Genomic DNA, 18,295 nt, shown 5'->3' with positions numbered 1-18,295 from the left:
CTTCAATAACTTGAGGAATGTCATCCAAAAGAAGTTCAACAGTTTTTTGCTTTTAACATTTGATTTTTGGAATGAATGGACTTTCCTAAATAAAAACCATATTCACTGTTAGAAATTTGTTTGAGAAAAGTTTTCCATCAAATTTTCTCATCACTGCACCCAAAACTGTACATTGTTAAATTGAAACTTTTTAACAAAAAAGGGGAATGGCCGGCTTAAAGCGGTATTAAACCCCAAATCAAAAATGTTATATATTGCAGCTTATCAAACCTCAAATGTAGTGGCTGCATTTGTTTTCTTTTTTGTCTCTTTGCCTCACCTGGTGATCTAGTCAATAAAAATTCTGAACTTAAGGTGTCTCCACGCTGAATGGAGGAGCAATGGAGACACCCATGGACAGCAGCATTGTCATACTGTGGAGATGTAATAGTAGATTTACAGTAAATGGACTCAACCAACAAATTCAAGCCAAACTCGAGCTAGAACTTTTTTAAGCAGTTACAGCAACAGTTCTTTTCCTTTTGGGATAAAGGTTTTGCATAAATGAATAAAAGCTGATCATTCTAACCCCCCCTATCAGTGGTAAATGGTTTATGTCCATCCTATAACTGCCACTTTTTGCTGGACAGCTTGGTCTGGTAAATGAAGTTGACATAATATGTAATATTATGTTGACACAATGTTTTACAACGTTATATTTTGTGTTGCCTGTTATGATTTGACCCGTCTGTGACACGGGAGGCGACATACAGTGCCATGTCCAACTTTGGATTCACGTCTGTAAATGTATTGTTCTGTCTGCTTTTTTCTAATAAAAATCTTTTTTGGGAAAAAAAAAAAGAAATAATAGACTTACTGACCAAATCACCAGGTGAAAATAAAGGGAAAAAAAGGAAACTAAGTTCTGGAAAGCTACAATATATCACAGTTTTGTTTTTTAGTTTTAGGTATTAAACCAAAAAGCAAACACATATTATACTCCAATTTACCAATTCTTAGACATGATGAATTTTTTTCTTTTATTTTCACCTGGTGATCCTGCCAGTAGGTCTGTTGTTTTTTGAAAGAACAAGTTTTCCTGCAGATGTAGCAGTTTGAGGGATGAGACAAACCATTTAACGCTTCAAAGGGTGTTTACAATGATCACCTCTTATTTAATAATGGTAAACTTTTATCCCAAAAGGTACAAAACTGTTGCTGTAACTGCTTATAAAGTATTATCTGGAGTTTGGCTTCAGTTTGTTAGTGTATTTAAATGTGCTAGTACATCTAAAACTTCCTCCCCCTCCAGACTGACAATGCTGCTGTCCAAAGGTGTCTCTGTTGCTCCTTCATCCAGAATGTAGGCAATCTAGCACAGGAGGTGTGTTACTGGTCAGATCAACAAGTGAAAACAGGGGAAATAGCCTAAAAAAAAAGAAAACTAATGCAGCCACTACAACTAATGGTCAGTAAGCTGCAATATATTACATTTTTGGGTTTTGGATTTAACTGGGATCCAGTCAGGTTGACATTGGTCTGGTAACTAATGAAAAAAAAAATCTGATAATAAATGCCATGAGCTTAGAGGGACCGGGTTTTCAGGCCAGACATGCAAACTGCTCAGCTCTGACTCTGAATATCTCTACAACATTCTGTATGTCACTTCAGTAAAACCGAATGCATGCTTAGTCTATATCTACGTACATAGCTTCTACATGGAGAAGTCCAAAACATGTTAGTCAGCAGTTCGTTTCGGTCCGAATCTAAATCCGGACAAATTCTTGGTTATTTGAAGATTTGTATATTTCCGAATCTCCGAATGACAATAGTAACAAATTTTGTTGAAATTCATTTAGTTTTGTTTTATTAGTATTCTCATCCATTTCATCATGCATTCCATATTTTAGAATGATTAGAATTCGAATTAATCGAAAATTTTTTGATTCAAATTGTGTGAAAGAATAGCTAATTGTTGAGGAGCAGGCCGGCAAGCCTCCTTAACCCCTTCCCGTCTGCGCATTCTACATAGATGGCGGACAGGAAGCAGCACCAATGTGGGCTAACATTCCAGTACGTCAGCCCACATTGATGGCTCCTGTAGGGCTCACAGAGCGTGCACCCCAGAACCAGTGATCGGTGTGCTGCCCGGACACAGCGGATCATATTACCGCTGTGTCCAGGGCGATCATGTGTTTTATCATCTGACTGCTGTGACCAATCACAGCACTCACATAGTAAACAATGAAACTGAAAGTACAGATCGCAGAAGCAATCCTGCAGTGTGTGAGTGTACCCTGATCACTGCCATATGCCATACCAGCACCCTGATCACTGCCATATGCCGTACCAGCACCCTGATCACCTCCATACACCATACCAGCACCCTAATCACTGCCATACGCCATACCAGCACCCTGATCACCTCCATACACCATACCAGCTCCCTGATCACTTCCATACACCATACCAGCATCCTGATCACCTCCATACATCATACCAGCATCCTGATCACCACCATGCCTCATACCAGCATCCTGATCACCACTATACCCCAAACCAGCATCCTGATCACCGCTATACCCCAAACCAGCATCCTAATCACCATCATACACCATACCAGCACCCTGATCACCTCCATACACCATACCAGTTCCCTGATCACCTCCATACACCATACCAGCACCCTGATCACCTCCATACACCATACCAGCTCCCTGATCATCCCCATACCCCAAACCAGCATCCTGATCACCACCATACCCCAAACCAGCACCCTGATCACCTCCATACACCATACCAGCTCCCTGATCACCACCATACCTCAAACCAGCATCCTGATCACCTCCATACACCATACCAGCATCCTGATCACCTCCATACACCATACCAGCACCCTGATCACCTCCATACACCATACCATCTCCCTGATCACCGCCATACCCCATAGCAGCGTTCTGATCACTGCCATACCCCATACCAGCATTTTGATGACCGCCATACCCTATACCAGCATCCTGTTCACAGCCATATGCCATACCAGCATCTTGATCACCCCCATACCCTATAACAGCATCCTGGCTACTGCCATACCAGCGTGCTAACCACCGCCATACCTCATGCTAATGTGCTGATTACTGCCATACACTATACCAGCATCCTGATCACCACCATACACTATACCAGCATCCTGATCACCGCCATACACCATACCATCTCCCTGGTCACCACCATGCCCCATACCAGCGTTTTGATCACCACCATCCCCTATACCAGCATCCCAATCACAGCCATACCCCATACCAGCATCCTGATCTCCACCCATACCCTATAACAGCGTCCCGGATACTGCCTTACCAACATCCTGATCACCACCATTCCTCATGCTAATGTGCTGATCATCACAATACCCCATAACAGCATTCTGATCACTGCCATATACCATACCAGCATCCAGCATTTTAGGATCTCTACTAATTAATTTTCAAATATATATCCCATAGATTGTAGACTCTATAGCTTTCACACAGACTAATATAAACTATTTTGCATTATTTTTACCCCAAAAATGTAGCAGAATACATTTTGACCTAAATTTATAAAGAATAATTATCTATTTGCAACATTTTTTAACAAAAACTAAGCAAAAAATTTTTTTTTTTCAAAATTTTCGGTATTTTTTTAATTAAAATAAAAAACCCAGTAGTGATCAAATGCCACCAAAAGAAAGCTCTATCTGTCTCAAAAAAAGGATACAAATTTCATATGGGTACAGTGTTGCATTACTGAGTAATTGTCACTCAAAGTGTGACAGTGCTGAAAGCTGAACATTGGCCTGGACTGGAAGGGGGGGAAAGTGTCCGAACTTGAAGTGGTTAACAACTGATGACTCATCAGATAACAGCTGAATGTACGCAAAAGAATTTCCAGCAAATAAAAATTCTGAAAAAAAACGGCGTGGGGCCCCCCCATCCATACTGGGTCCTTTGGGTCTAGTATGAATTTTAGGGGAACTCCATGCAAAAATGTGAAAAAAACCCACAAAACTTTAAACAAATAAAGGACTTGTCAAAAACTGTTGTTGTGTTTTTACTAACTTTTACCTTTTTTGGTGAATGAGTAGGGGTACTATTTACCCCATACTCATTCACATATGGGTCCAGGATCTGTCAATTTTTGATTTGATTTGAAATCTACTCCTTCTGAAAATTTGGAATTCATTAGAAAATGAATAAACAAAACTAAATTAAACTAAACAAATTCCTAAAAGAATCAATGAAACAAAATTAGTAGCATAATGAATCCATGCGAAATGAAACTAAACTAATTTTTCCATTCTGCACACGTCTAAGTAGATATAAGGCATTAAAGGGATAGTGATATGGAGTGGCAATAGAATGCACACTAAAGGATTGATTTACTAAAGGCAAATAGGCTGTTCATTTTGCAAGCAGAGTTGAACTTTGCAAGGGGATCTTCTCTAGATATTAGTGAATGTAGTAAAAATTTACCTTGCCAAGAGTACTCACTGATGTGTAAGAAAAATAATAAATGATGGAAGTCATCAGAGCTTCACCTCATTAACTAAGCTCTGGGAATAATTCCCTTGCAAAGTACAACTTCCTTTGCAAAAAGAACAGCATATTTGCCTTTAGTATTTCAAGCCCTAAGCATCAAATTTACAACATCAAAAATGATACTACATGTATATTCATACTCATTGTTATAGTTCTGCTATAGGCTCTTGATGTTGTACAGGAATTGTTAACATTTGCCTTATTTTTTTATAGTACGTTACAGTATATATAACTACTTACTTGGTTACACCATCTTCCACATATTCACTGCGGTAGAATCCTGCCAGATCATCTGCCAATTCTCCAATAAATTCTGTGTGAAGCCTATACGTTTTACCGCTTTGCAGACTCTCAGCAAGATGCAGCACCAAGTAATTGGTCTTCTCCACTAGCTGTTCTCGATTTATGGTGACGTCTCTATCTGTATCATCCTGGAGTACCACATTTTTGGTATAATTAAGTTTTTTGCTGTGAATAATAACAAGAGTAGTGGAATTCTCACATCTGAAGTGTGCAACACTTTTTCCGTGAAAGACATAGAGTCCCCGATTGTTCTTCTCCAAGACCGGTCTGAGATCAACATCATAATGGTCAGGTATCAGAGTCTTTGGAAGCCGGTAGCTGTCCCAAGGTTCCCTTGATGCAGGAGTGGTAGGCTTCATAGTGCTGGAGGAAACACTGGGGAAGGTTTCAATTGTAGAGCCCCCATTTTCTACTTTATTATTGGCTTTTTCATTAGCATAAGCTACAGAGAGTGCAATGATTGTAGCCACTGCAGCTATGGCAAAAAAGATGGCAACAAAGACAAAAAGCTTGCTGATGTAGAAGCCCTTTCCCATGGTGTCGGGAGGAGATGCTGCAGGAACTGGGATTGGAGAGGTATCCCTTTATATGCTCTCACAAGGCAGAGCCAAGAGTTTGTTCTGCAATACAGTTAATTGGTGAAACATTACCTTGTTGGAGCAAAGGTTGCAAGTGGACCATCATTATTGTCTTTTCAAATGTTCAGCTTTGTCCTCTACACATTGATAGACCACCCCATTAATATGTGAAAAGTACACCTAAGAAAGAAAAAAGACAAGGTTACCTATTGTTTGTAAAATACTGTTAACTTTAGAAACAAAGCTATGCATTGTTTAATTAAAGGACAACATTGGCCTCCCATTAAAAAAAAAAAATCACTTAAAGTGGAAGTTCAGGCAAAACCTAACTAAGGCTAAACCTACCTCCACCCCCATTCTATCTAACCCTGTAAAGAAAATATGTATATACTTACCTATTCTGAAGCTGCTCCAACCTGGTCTCCAGCGGCGGTATCTGTGCAGAGGAGAGATCGCCAACAATGAATGGATAATCCAGGAAGATGACGTCACCCATAGACTTACTATGAGACATCCGTTGTTGGCTGCCCCTCCTCTACACAGAAACTGCTGCTGACAGCTCTTCCTTTTGAGGTGCACGGTGGATGCCTATACCACATTTGGATTATTACATCAAAGGAATAAAGAATTGAGATGTACTGACACCAAGAGGGTTTTTAGTTTACATTTTGGACTTTCAGGGGTGAAGTGTGACTTTTTGAGTGTCAATTAAGGGTTTTCTTTATTTGTTTAATTATTGTATTTGAACACCGGTTTTTGAATTGTGTGTCTTCCTGGGACCGGACCGGAGTGACTTCAGAATAGGTAAGTATACCGATCTTTTCCCAGGGTTAGATAGAATAGGCTTAGAATGGGGGTGGGAGTAGGTTTAGCCTTAGTTAAGTTTTGCCTGAGCTTCTGCTTTAATTATACGTTCACCAATACATTCGGTTTTCTCTTAGTCCCTCTGTAAAGTCCCAGAAATACCTGTTGTGCCTGCCAGTGAAGTCCACTTAATGCAGATTCCTGTGATGGTGTGGCAAAAAATGCGGCACTTCTGAATTCGCAGCAGGGCTGCTACTGTCATTTCGGCTGTGCCTGTTGCACAACAGTAGATGACCAAATGTTGCTGGAGGGTGATAATAGTCCCAAAGAGCAAAGGAGGGGACAGTGATAGGAAGCAAATTAAAGTATTACTGTAATCTGGGAAAAATTGTCATATTGGTGGCTTAGAGTAGGCCAGACTATGAATTGTTAATGGATTTCCAGATTTGTAGGATCTGCTTGATGGAGCAAAACAGAGGGTGATCATTTTATTTCTTAGTGTGTTGTAGGAGAGTAATGCCCCGTACACACGATGAGAATATCGGCCGTTTTTTTTCGCCTGCTAGTCTCACATCGAAAGTGAAAAGGTTACAAAAATACGAAAATTCTCCTATGAAAGAAAAGAATTTCAAAAGTGATGTCATGTATTGCGTTGTATTCGTATTATATTTTCAGATGGCTACTGTACTGATTAAACGAAAATTGTACGATCTGGTATTGTACGAGAAACATTTTTGCTTTTGTCCTTCGGATATTGTCATACGAATTGTCTTGATCGGCTCTCAAAAGCTGTGTAGAAACTGCTTTAAAACTGAAATGGAATTGTGTGTGGTGTGAACTATAAGCAAAAACATATCCGGAATGCACCTGGAGTGCGTTTTTGTAGTGTGAACTGGCCCAGAGTGTAGGATAAATGCGTGTTAATTTTTCCAACCACAAGGAAAAATCTTACTATCAAACATGGAACAAAGAGCATTCCTTACATTATTGCCTGCATCCTTGACCTAGAGCAAAGTGGGCTCTGGTGTTATTAAACCATACACCTTTATGCCCCTCTCACCTTACACCCAACATTTGGTGTGACACACTTTGTATGCAGCTGTTATCACCACCCCCTACCTCACTCCTGCCCCACCCCTATTAAAGTGGGAATGGTTTGTAGGGTATCCCCAGGCACTGTATAATACTTTTATAACACTGAAATTAACCAACCGTGCTGTTCCTCTAGTGAAGGGGTCTCCAAACTTTCTAAATGTTGGCCCAGTTTACTGTCCTTCAGACTTTAGGGGAAGGCAGACTTTGACTGTGGGGAGTAGAATAGGTTACAACTTCAGTGGGAAAAGACAATGCCCCATCTTTGGTGTCAGTGGGAGGAATTGTGCCCCTTCATTGGTGTCATTGGGTCCAATTTTTGGTGTCATTGAAAGGAATTGTGCCCCATCGTTGGTGTCAGCGGGAGGAATCATGCACTATCATTGGTGTTGCTGGGAAGAATTGTGCTGCATCATTGGTTTCATTGGAAGTAATTATGCCCCATTGTTGGTATCAGTAGATGAAATAGTGCCCCAAGGGCCGGATAAAAGAAAGCAAAGGGCTGCATCTGGCCTCCTCTGGCCCCCTCGGCCGCAATTTGGAGACCACTGCTTATCTCAGCTTTAGCAGATAAGACCATGGACTATTTAGGCATAAAACTCTTATGCCCCGTACACACTATAAGAAAATTGTACAAAATTTTCATACGAGGACCAGTCGTCCGATAATCGGATCGTTAGTACACAGCTTTTGAGAGCCGATCAAGACAATTCGTATGACAATATCCGAAGGGAGAAGAGCAAAAAAAAAAGCACAAACTATCTAGAGGGGATATGGGACAGCTATACCTATTAGTATGTATAAATATATCAGACATCTACATACATTCAGCACCCACCTGACAAGCAGCTAGGACAAATCTGTGTAGTAAAACTACTTAAGGCACCCTAAGAGTTCTGATGTCAAAGCATCCAGAGCAGATAAGTCATGATTTTTGGTGCAAGCAGAGATGTGATTGATAGCTTATAGTCATAAACTGCATCTGCGTTCTTACTATTACTCACACTCCACTTCCCCACGTGCATCATATTGATCAAATGGATCCTTGACTATGGATCAATTATTTCTATCAGAAATAATCAATTGGAAAATACATTGGTAATTTATCAAAGTGTGTATGACCACCATTTGTGACCTACATACATATGGCGTGTTAATTTAGGGACATACAGAGCTTCCAACTGCATAGAACCCAACTGTCCCATTTTTAGGAAATTAATCCCTCTGTCCCTCTTTCATACGCAGCTGCCCCTGTTCATGGTCTGTTGTGTACACCTTTATAGAAATATCCTTTTTAACTAACAAAAGTGTTATGGTGGCCATACACAGTTTAATAAATGATTGATTTCTTTTCTAGTGGATCTCTCCTGGTAGGAATAATCTATTTATAATATACAGCCAGGCCCGGACTGGCCATAGGGCACACCAGGCGTGTGCCCGGTAGGCCGGGGCCGCATGGATAGGAGGAGGCCGGGTGGCACATAGAGGATCATGCATTTCTTGATTCCTCTATGTTCTGCCTAGTCTCCTCTCCTATCTCCTGCAGGCTGCATGCCCTGGGATCCGGTATGCTCCCCCCACGGCCGCCCCCCCCTCATCCCCCAGAGCACTGCGGGGGGGGGGATCTGTCAGCAAATGCCTTCCCCAGTGCTGACAATTCCTCGCCCACCACCACAGACTGGAGAGGAGAGAGAAAGCCTCCTCCCGCCCTCTCCTCCTGTGTCTGCCCCGCCCACACTCCCAGCCAGCCCTGTGTCTTCTCTTCCCCCTTCTTCTTTCTTTTTCTTTCTTTCTTTCTTTCTTTCTTTCTTTCTCTCTTTCTTTCTTTCCCTCCTTCCTTCTTTCCCCCTTTCTTTCCTTCTTTCCCTTCTTAACTTCTTTCTTTCTTGCTTTCCTTCCTTCTATACGTCTCCCTTTCTTTCTTTCTTTCTTTCTTTCTTTCTTTCTTTCTTTCTTTCTTTCTTTCTTTCTCTGTCTCCTGTTTCCCTACTTCCTTCCTTATTTTCCTTTCTTTCTTTCCCTCCTTTCTTCTTTCTTTCTTTCTTTCTTTCTTTCTTTCTTTCTTTCTTTCTTTCTTTCTTTCTTTCTTTCTTTCTTTCTTTCTTTCTTTCCATGCCTCCTTTCTTTTCTTTTTCTTTCTTCTATAATATAATATTGTAGTAAATTAAATAAAAATTAAAATCTACTGACACTAGTAACAGAACTACCAGGGTTGCAAAGGTCGCTTTTGCGACCGGACCCTGGCATTCTGCCACCGGGCTCTGAGGAAAGGGTCCCCGGGCTTTGGGATGCTCAGTACAAAATGCCCAGGTCTATTTTTTGTCCCAGTCCGAACCTGTGTACAGCCCATTCAATTGATATAGCCACACGTTGTTTGATCAAATACTATGATCTTCAAATGTATTATTCAGGACACCTCATGTGACACATAAGCAATGTACACTATATTGCCAAAAGTATTGGTTCGCCTGCCTTTACACGCACATAAACTTTAATGGCATTCCAGTGTTAGTTTGTAGGGTTCAATATTGAGTTGGCCCACCATTTGCAGCTATAAAAGCTTCAACTCTTCTGGGAAGGCCGTCCACAAGGTTTAGGAGTGTGTTTATGGGAATAAGTGTTCTATGGGGTTCAGGTCAGGACCTTGTGCAAGTCAGTCAAGTTCCTCCACCCCAAACACGCTTATCCATGTCTTTATGGACCTTGCTTTGTGCATTGGTGCGCAGTCATGTTGGAACAGGAAGGGGCCATCCACAAACTCTTTCCACAAAGTTGGGAGCATGAAATTGTCCAAAATGTCTTGGTATGCTGACGCCTTAAGAGTTCCCTTCACTGGAACTAAGTGACCAAGTCCAAACCCCTGAAAAACAACCCCACACCATAATCCCCCCTCCACCAAACTTTACACTTGGCACAATGCAGTCAGGCAAGTACCGTTCTCCTGGCAACCGCCAAACCAAGACACGTCCATCATTTTACCAGACAGAGAAGCGTGATTCATCACTCCAGAGAACGTGTCTCCACTGCTCTAGAGTCCAGTGGCGGTGTGTTTTACATCAATGCATCCGACACTTAGCATTTTACTTGGTGATGTAAGGCTTGGATGCAGCTGCTCGGCCATGGAAGCCCATTCCATGAAGCTCTCTACGCACTGTTGCTGTGCTAATCTGAAGGCCACGTGAAGTTTGGAGGTTTTTAGCTTTTGACTCTGCAGACAGTTGGCGACTTCTGCACACTGTGCACTTCAGCATGCGCTGACCCCACTCTGTAATTTTACATGGCCTACCACTTCTTGGCTGTTGTTCCCAGTTGCTTCCACTTTGTATACCACCAACAGTTGACTGTGGAATATTTAGTAGCAAGGAAATTTCACAGATGGACTTATTGCACAGGTGGCAATCTATCACAGTACCACACTTGAATTCACTGAGCTCCTGAGATCGACCCAGTCTTGCACAAATGTTTGTATAAGCAGTCTGCATGCCTAAGTGCTTGATTTTATACACCTGTGGCCATGGAGGTGATCGGAACACCTGAATCCAATGATTTTGAGGGATGTCCCAATACGTTTGGCAATACAGTGTATATGGTTAGTGGGGAAGGTGAGGTATACCATCTGGGAGCTTATCCTATCAATTGCTATAAAACCAGCCATAGATTGAGCAATTTTCTTTCCTGCAACCACGTGTCACAGTCAGTATTGATGGGAAAATCCCTCCCGTGGAGCCACTGCATTCTCCCGGCAGGGAATGGGGGCGAGGGGAGCCATCATCTTCCAGGAACAGGGGAGGAAGGAACCTAATGACCACACATCCTTCCCCTAGACTTCAGGGCAGGCCCGAGGACCCACACCCTCCATCCTAGTTACATAGTTAGTATGGCTGAAAAAAGACAAAAGTCCATCCAGTTCAACCATAAAAAAAAAAAAAAGTTATAATCCTATACCCACAGTTGATCCAGAGAAGGCAAAATACCCAGCAAAGCATGATCCAATTTGCTCCTGCAAGGGAAAAACCTCCTTCATGGACTCCTGAGAGGCAATCGGATATTCCCTGGATCAACTTTACCTATAAATGTTAGTATCAGTTATATTCTGTGTATCCAAAAAAGAATCCAGGACTTTTTTAAAGCAATCCACTGAGCTGGCCAGAACCAACTCTTGAGGGAGTCTATTCCACATTTTCACAGCTGTTACTGTGAAGAAACCTTTCCATTTTAAAATTAAGATTGGAGATTAAATTTCTTTTCCTCCAGACGTAAAGAGTGCCCCCTTGTCCTCTGTGATGACCTCAGGATGAATAACTCTACACCGAGTTCACTATATGAACCACTGATGTATTTATACATGGAGATCATATCCCACCTTAATCTCCTCTTCTCAAGAGAGAATAAATTCAGTTACTGTAATCTTTCCTCATAGCTGATCTCCTCCATGCCTCTTATCAGATTAGTTGCTCTTCTCTGTAACTTTGGCCTTAAGTCACATAGGTTTGATTTTTAGCCTTTTAAACTTGTTGCCCATTGGAATATATTTTGCAGTGTGTTCACATACAGTCTTTTTGAAGAACTCCCATTTCTGTGTTGTGTTCATTGATGCCAATATTCCCTCCCAGTCTAAGTCTTGGAAAGCAGCTCTCAGCCTTGGAAAATTAGCTCTCTTAAAATTGAGCATTTTTATTTTTCCTGTATGTGCTTGCTTGTGAAAGAAAAACACACACACAAAAGTTAAAGGTGACAAAACAGTGGGTAGAAAAATAAATAAATAAATAAGTGGCCATGTACTTGTGCACTGGCTAGGCCCTAAGACCCATAGCAAAAAAAGTGCTCCCATCATACCAGCAGGGGTACTATACAGCCAGCCATCCCCGCCTAAAGGCAAGAATGACGGCGGAGCACCCCTACTGGACACTGATAAGAACAGATACACTTGATCTTAGCCAAAAGGCTGAGAAGCTTCTCACGGAAAGGTCCCAATCTCTGCTAATTCTAATGCAGGCCATAGACGGGTCGTTTATTGGCCGAATTTTCATCCGCACGAAAAATCGGCCGATAATCACGCCGTTAGTGGGGCCAGCCCGTTGGTCGTTTTTCACGGATCTCCTCATTTATTTTTATCGGTCATGCTGGAAAATCCGCGAAAAACGGCCATTTTTCGTGGACATGCATGGCAGCATCAGTAACAGGGCGGACTGATTTTTCGATTATCAACCAAAAATTCAGCTGATAAACGGCCCGTCTATGGCCTGCCTTATTCAGTCTGCCCATACATGGCTTGAATTGAGTCTCTGCTGAACCAGCCGAGATTCCAACCATCTATGGCTAGGTTAAGTCTATAGCCAAGATAATTGGATTGTAAATTTTAACAAAGCCTATTGAAATACAGATATGACAAGGTGTCCCATTATGTACTTTTGTTGTTAATTGACTTTAGATTCAGTATAGTGACTGATTACCTTAGATAGATTGATAGATATGACTGGCTTAGATAGTGATGACAGAATTAGGACAATGGATCTTGATCCTAGACCTATAAACACTAATCTGTATCAGCAGCTCCTATGTCTATGTTTAATTATAAATTGGCCGGAGATTAGATACACTGTAATACAAGGGAGTGTCAATAACTATCCACACTTTTGCTACAACAATGTCTAGGTTGGCTGTACTGATTTCTGTGTATGTATTCCAAGAGACGACTCCTTTGTCATCTGTTTATCAAATTTTTGACCTTCATCACTCAGTTTCCTTTGCCACTGATGCACAGTAAATTCTGCCATGGCACTCTTTGTTTGCATCAAAAAAGAACAGCAAACAATCCAAAAACTTTTGGTGGGCTTTTAGAAAGTGCAGCACACCAGCAAGATATAATAAAAGTCTATGGCAAAGCACAGCTAACTCAGGAACGTTGCAGATGCACTGCGCTACACCCGCGGTACAGGTAAACCATATCAGTGTGAAAGCAATCTTCTAGGGGGCTTAGAACAGTAAGAGCTAATTTACATTTGCTATTTGGGGGGTGATAAACCCCATAGTTAAGACATATTTTTACCACCCCTGCTCCAACCGAACCCCCTTTAGCTGCAGTGACCAGTGGTGTATACATGTCGCAGCAGGAATTATATGTCCTGTCATGGTTGGTGGGTGTAGCACCTGCCAAGCATGACCCATTCAAGGGAATGAGGCTGCTCTGCAAGTGCCCTGCGACAAAATGGGCAGTGTTTTGTTGCTTTCTCACCACCTGATTTAACCCCTTGGACCCCACAGAAGCATGCAGTTGCGGGGCACTTGCAGAGTGGTCCCATTTACTTGAATGGGTCGCGATTGACAGGTGGTAGCACCCACCAAATAGAACAGGGGGTGTAATTCCTGCCGCGGATTGTGTACAGCTTTGGCTGCTGCCTCAACAGTTAAAGGAGGTAGGGATTGGGAGCTGTAAAATTACATTTCAATCTCAGAGTTTTACCACCCCCTGCCTTTATGTGTGAACGAGCCCTAAGGGTGCTACTGACGAATGCAACTAGGGGCTCATTCACAAGTGCAGCAGGCACTGCTGCTCCTCTGAAAATGATCTGAGTGTGTTTGACAGGTGGTGGAGATGCAATATGGTGCATATGATTTAAACCCATGATTGCCGAGCAATGCACACAATTGCAACACGGGTGTGCAGTTTGAATCAGGTGTGAGGAGGCAATGCTGTGCCCGGAGATCTTTGTCTTCTCCCATGTTCAGGTAGATCTCCACCTCTTTAAGGTTACCTACCCCTGCTTTAAGAGGTTGACGATTTGCCAGAGACCAACATGTACAATAAGCAGTGCGTACATGGCTGAGGGACAAACCAAAAACATTTTTTTCCAAGAGATCATACAACTTTGTTGAATGCTGGAACAAGTGTATTGAAAAGCAAGGGGACTATCTTGAAAAATGATGTAACTGTACATTCTCTGCTGTTGTTCTAAGAAATTATGGAAATGGAGTGTGGAGAATTATTGACTCGGGGGGCAGCTGAGGACAGTAATGTGGGGGCGGCTGAGCATGATGTTAAAAGGGGTGGAGTACTCTTCAGTGAAGGAGGGGCAGGGGCAGACTGACAACTCATGGGGCCCCCGGGCAATAGGGGATCATGGGGCCCTCATGTCCTCATGCATACCCAAAAAAGCCTATGAAAAAGCCAATGAAAGGTACCAGGGGCATCTCATGGGGCCTCCTACTGACCCCGGGCCCTCGGGCAGTGTCCGAGTGCTCGAATGGTCAGTCCGCCCCTGGGGGGGGGGGGGGATTGATGTCAAGGAAGTGTGGGAACACTACTGTGAAAGGGGTGGAGGGGGGGTGATGGAAAAGGGGAGCTGAGGACACTCATCAAGAAGAGATCTTGCTGTGAACGAGGAGGGAACTGTGATGTGTAGAGGGGATTGAGCACACTGATGTAAGAACAGGCTCAGATCTGTACATGTGCATTTAGTGCACATGTCGTGGGTAGGTCAGCCCATTCATTTTAATGGGCTGCACTACGCGCGAGAAACACGCGGTTTGGTGCACACGAAAATGCACCACAGGGGCGTACATGAGATTTGGACCCCTGATGGATGAAAATTTTACTGCCCGGACCTCGGTGAATTTTAATTCAGTACCTCTGCACTAGATGATGTTTGTCCTCTTGCGCTACCCTGAACCTGTAAACTCCACGGCCCTCTGACACTCTAGGTTCTGACATATTGGACACTCCTTGAAATGATCAGCAGACAAAATTTACATTTATATTCAAATAATTTTTATTAGTTTTTAATAAGTATAGTTACAAGTGAAAAAAACAAAAAAAGGGGTAAGCAAGTTCTCAGTTGTACAGGTGATGATAAATTGCTTGAGTAATAGGTAGAGTGTACAAAATTCTAAGTATTTTACACAGCAATAATTGTTTTCAAGCTTCCATACACAGGGGCCCCATGATCCCCTATTGCCCGGGGGCCCCATGAGTTGTCAGTCCGCCCCTGATCCTTAGAATGCAAAAGTGATCACTAAATGCATGACAGGGGTAGCAAAGTAAAGGCTCCTTTAAGAAATCCAGGTAATAATGTCTGCATGCAGTGTCCCTATACTGAATAGCAGAGTGAGAGATTTTTGGCATCCGCCCGCTCAGCAGTCCTGGCTGAAAGGACAACCTCTGCGGAGACAAGGGATACAATGCAGGCTTGGTGATCCAGCAGAGTAGGAGGATAGATACTTGGTTGGCTGGCCGAGTGTTGAAGTCAGCGATTTTTGTCAAAGTCTGCAATTTTGCTCCCAGGCTGCCAAACAAGAATGATGATTGGCCTTCCAGCGGTGCCTGGTGTTGCAGATCCCCCAGTGGAAGCATGGCTGTGATGGGCAAGGCCGAGGCCTTTCCCAATCCCTGTGTGTAGAACAGCAGTCCCACTGCTCTGTAGATGATCCTGGGAAGGAGAGAGAGAGCTCTCCAGAAGCACTTTCATATATAGCCTCTGCCACAGTCCTTTTCACTGGAAGCTTTCCGGGGTGTGTAGTCTAAAGAGGACTCACATATACAGGGATGGCTGCCCACAGGACTACCAGGTCCTAAGGTCCACTGTTCGTGATCTGGGAAGCAGTACTCCCTTGCTCTATAGTCAAGAAGTGAGGTAAGAGTCTGAGGGCAGCACTAGGGGGGAACTAGTTGATCTGTGGTTCCGAGGATGGTGTCCCCTGTATTTAGCTTGTAGTAGCCAGCACCTGGCTACAGAAGTAATGCAATCGCATTTACATAATATCTTGGATCTCGATAGTGTCCAAGGGGTTAGTTATGCTTTTTGGTTCCTCTTTTGTTACTCTTTGCTTTGTTAGCTCATTTTGAGTTCCAGGGCGGCTTCTCATTAAGGATTATACTTTGTGAGGATTGAGTTTAATTTTGGTCCCTCCCTCTAATTGAAGCTGAGTAAAGTTGGGCTCATCCATACTCTATATAAATCTTGTAGCATATGGGATATGGTTAACTCTGAGGAAGCTAACCCTTAAAACACATCAGCTGTGTTCTATCCAATGGTTATGCTTCTGATGGTGTGTATCACTACCCCTTTAGGAGTCGGTGAGTCTTGGGTCCCCTTAGAGTCTTGCACTGCCAGGCAACATGCATTTTCTTCACACTTGCACATTGGAGTCAGTAAACAGTACTTGAGGTTATTTTTGTGGTTTTATTAGGAATATTGAACTTAAATGGGGTTGAGGGGTATATGGGATGCCCAAGGAACTGTGAACATGAGGACAAACTCCTTAGCAACTATGTACAAGTCCATAGACAAACAGTTTCTTCTTTAAAGAGCTCTCCAGCCGTTCTGATGTACCACCTCAGACCCCAGATAAATCCTCCTCTTCACCCAACTTCCTGAGGGAATCCCTGGGCAAAGGGACCCAGAACCTGCCACTTTAGAAAAACAGACCCAGATGAGGAGCTAGTTGGCTTTGCCACCTGACTTCCCTGTCCCCTTATCCAGCCAAGGGGGTGTAGGATTACTCACTATGTCTCTCCTGTGAGCTTGTTGAGTTGGTGGCTGCCTTCAGGCCTTACTCTGGGCTGGCTCCTTCCCTGCTCTACAGGTAGTCCTCTTTCAGGGGACATTGTGGGTGAGAGATCCTCCTTTCCAGCTACTGAAAAGCTCTCCAGCCCCCCACCCCCCCAGGCACCACACTCCAGCCTTCTCACTCCATCTTCCACCCGACACTGACCACTTCCTGATCAGGCTCTCCCATACTGAAAGACTGCCTTGACCCCACGCCAAGCCTCCTGCTTGGGGATTGGTCAGAGTCCCCTGAGTATGCAGATCAGCCCCTCCCCCCACCCACTGCCTTCTAGAAACCTCTCAAGCTTGTACAGAAGGGGAAAGTATCAGGGAACTGACCTGCAGAGCCCTCAGCCCTGACTCATCCCAGGCTGTTATCCAGCCTCTAGCTAAAAAAACCTAGCTAGCTCCTCCTGGCTAACTAGAGGGGCACTACAGGTGATTTGCTTAATGTAATTTGGTATTTCTCCTTTTGTGAGTGTAATGATTTTCTTTTTCATTTAATTTACAGTAATGTACAAGGCTAGTGCGCCTTCTTCCTGTGTTTGTTAATAGCCCTAGTTTTCCCCTGAATTGAAGAGGGAATCAAAGCTTCAGTGCATACATTGGTGGTTCAAGTTGATGGAAACTTACAGTAGTCCATTCTGGGTTGTTCAGGGTAGAAGATCTGTCCCTTTGGGTTTCATGAAGATTGGACTGCCGGGAAGATTGTCACACCTGTAGTACAGATGTTTTGCCCACTTAATGGAAGAAGGTGGCCTGGTCTGATGAAGTTTTTTTTGCCTTTTATGATGTGGATGGCCAGGTGCATGTGTGTTGCTTTCCTGTGGAAGAGATAAGGTGAGAGAGCGGTCAGGTGCAATACCCAACTAGTCTTCATCTGGGACTGCTTAACAGAAAGCTCTTGGGACCCCCTCACTCAAGGATACCCTCAGCACAGGTGGCTGAAGAGGTGGATTCATGTGGGGTCTGAGGATGTACATGAAAGAGAAACTGTGCTTTATCTCTGGTAGTCCACATTTTTTTGTACAAAGTTGCTAAGACGTTCATCCTCAAGTTCTATAGTTCCTTGGGCATCCCATATACCCTAAGACCCCATCCAAGTTGTTAACCCCCTTAATAAAAACAAAACCAGCTCAAGGACTGTTTACTGACTCTCAGGGTACAAGTGTGGAAAATGCTTGTTGCCTGGCTGTGCAGAGCATAGGAGAACCTAAACAAATCCAGCGGCCCTTATGAGGGTAGTGCTACGAAAAAATTAACTGAGAAACAAAAAAAACTCTTACTGTGGAGAAAATTCAGATGGAGATTATTAGAGTTGCAAATCAGACCTAGGAACTTGATTTTGTGTTGGCAGTTTTGGGCTTGACTTCTGCCAGTTGAAAGAAAACAGTGTTGTGTAAGATGTTTATGATGG

The 18,295-nt window shown here is 43.1% G+C and overlaps 1 protein-coding gene and 1 pseudogene across 2 annotated transcripts in view; both read right to left on the bottom strand.

Annotated features, from left to right (window-relative positions):
* The window catches only part of LOC149454215 (aminopeptidase N-like), a 105,999-nt gene that overhangs the window by 66,851 nt on the left and 20,853 nt on the right, over positions 1-18,295 (bottom strand). The window contains exons 2-3 of one of the 2 annotated variants that reach the window (XM_089687619.1): positions 17,512-17,702; positions 4,797-5,617 (exon numbers count right to left, since the gene is read on the bottom strand). In XM_089687619.1, the coding sequence (XP_089543745.1) occupies positions 4,797-5,395 (599 nt within the window). In that variant the 5' untranslated portion in view covers positions 5,396-5,617; positions 17,512-17,702. The remainder of the gene's footprint in view (positions 1-4,796; positions 5,618-17,511; positions 17,703-18,295) is intronic. The other variant, XM_089687618.1, reaches the window with a different exon arrangement.
* LOC149454216 (U2 spliceosomal RNA) lies at positions 12,075-12,290 on the bottom strand (annotated as a pseudogene).

This window comes from Staurois parvus, unplaced genomic scaffold (genome assembly GCF_062004578.1).
Source record: "Staurois parvus isolate SC_StPar_1 unplaced genomic scaffold, SC_StPar_1.0 ptg000432l, whole genome shotgun sequence".
Classification (NCBI taxonomy): Eukaryota; Metazoa; Chordata; class Amphibia; order Anura; family Ranidae; genus Staurois; species Staurois parvus.
This window is presented reverse-complemented; position numbering and strand designations above follow the sequence as displayed.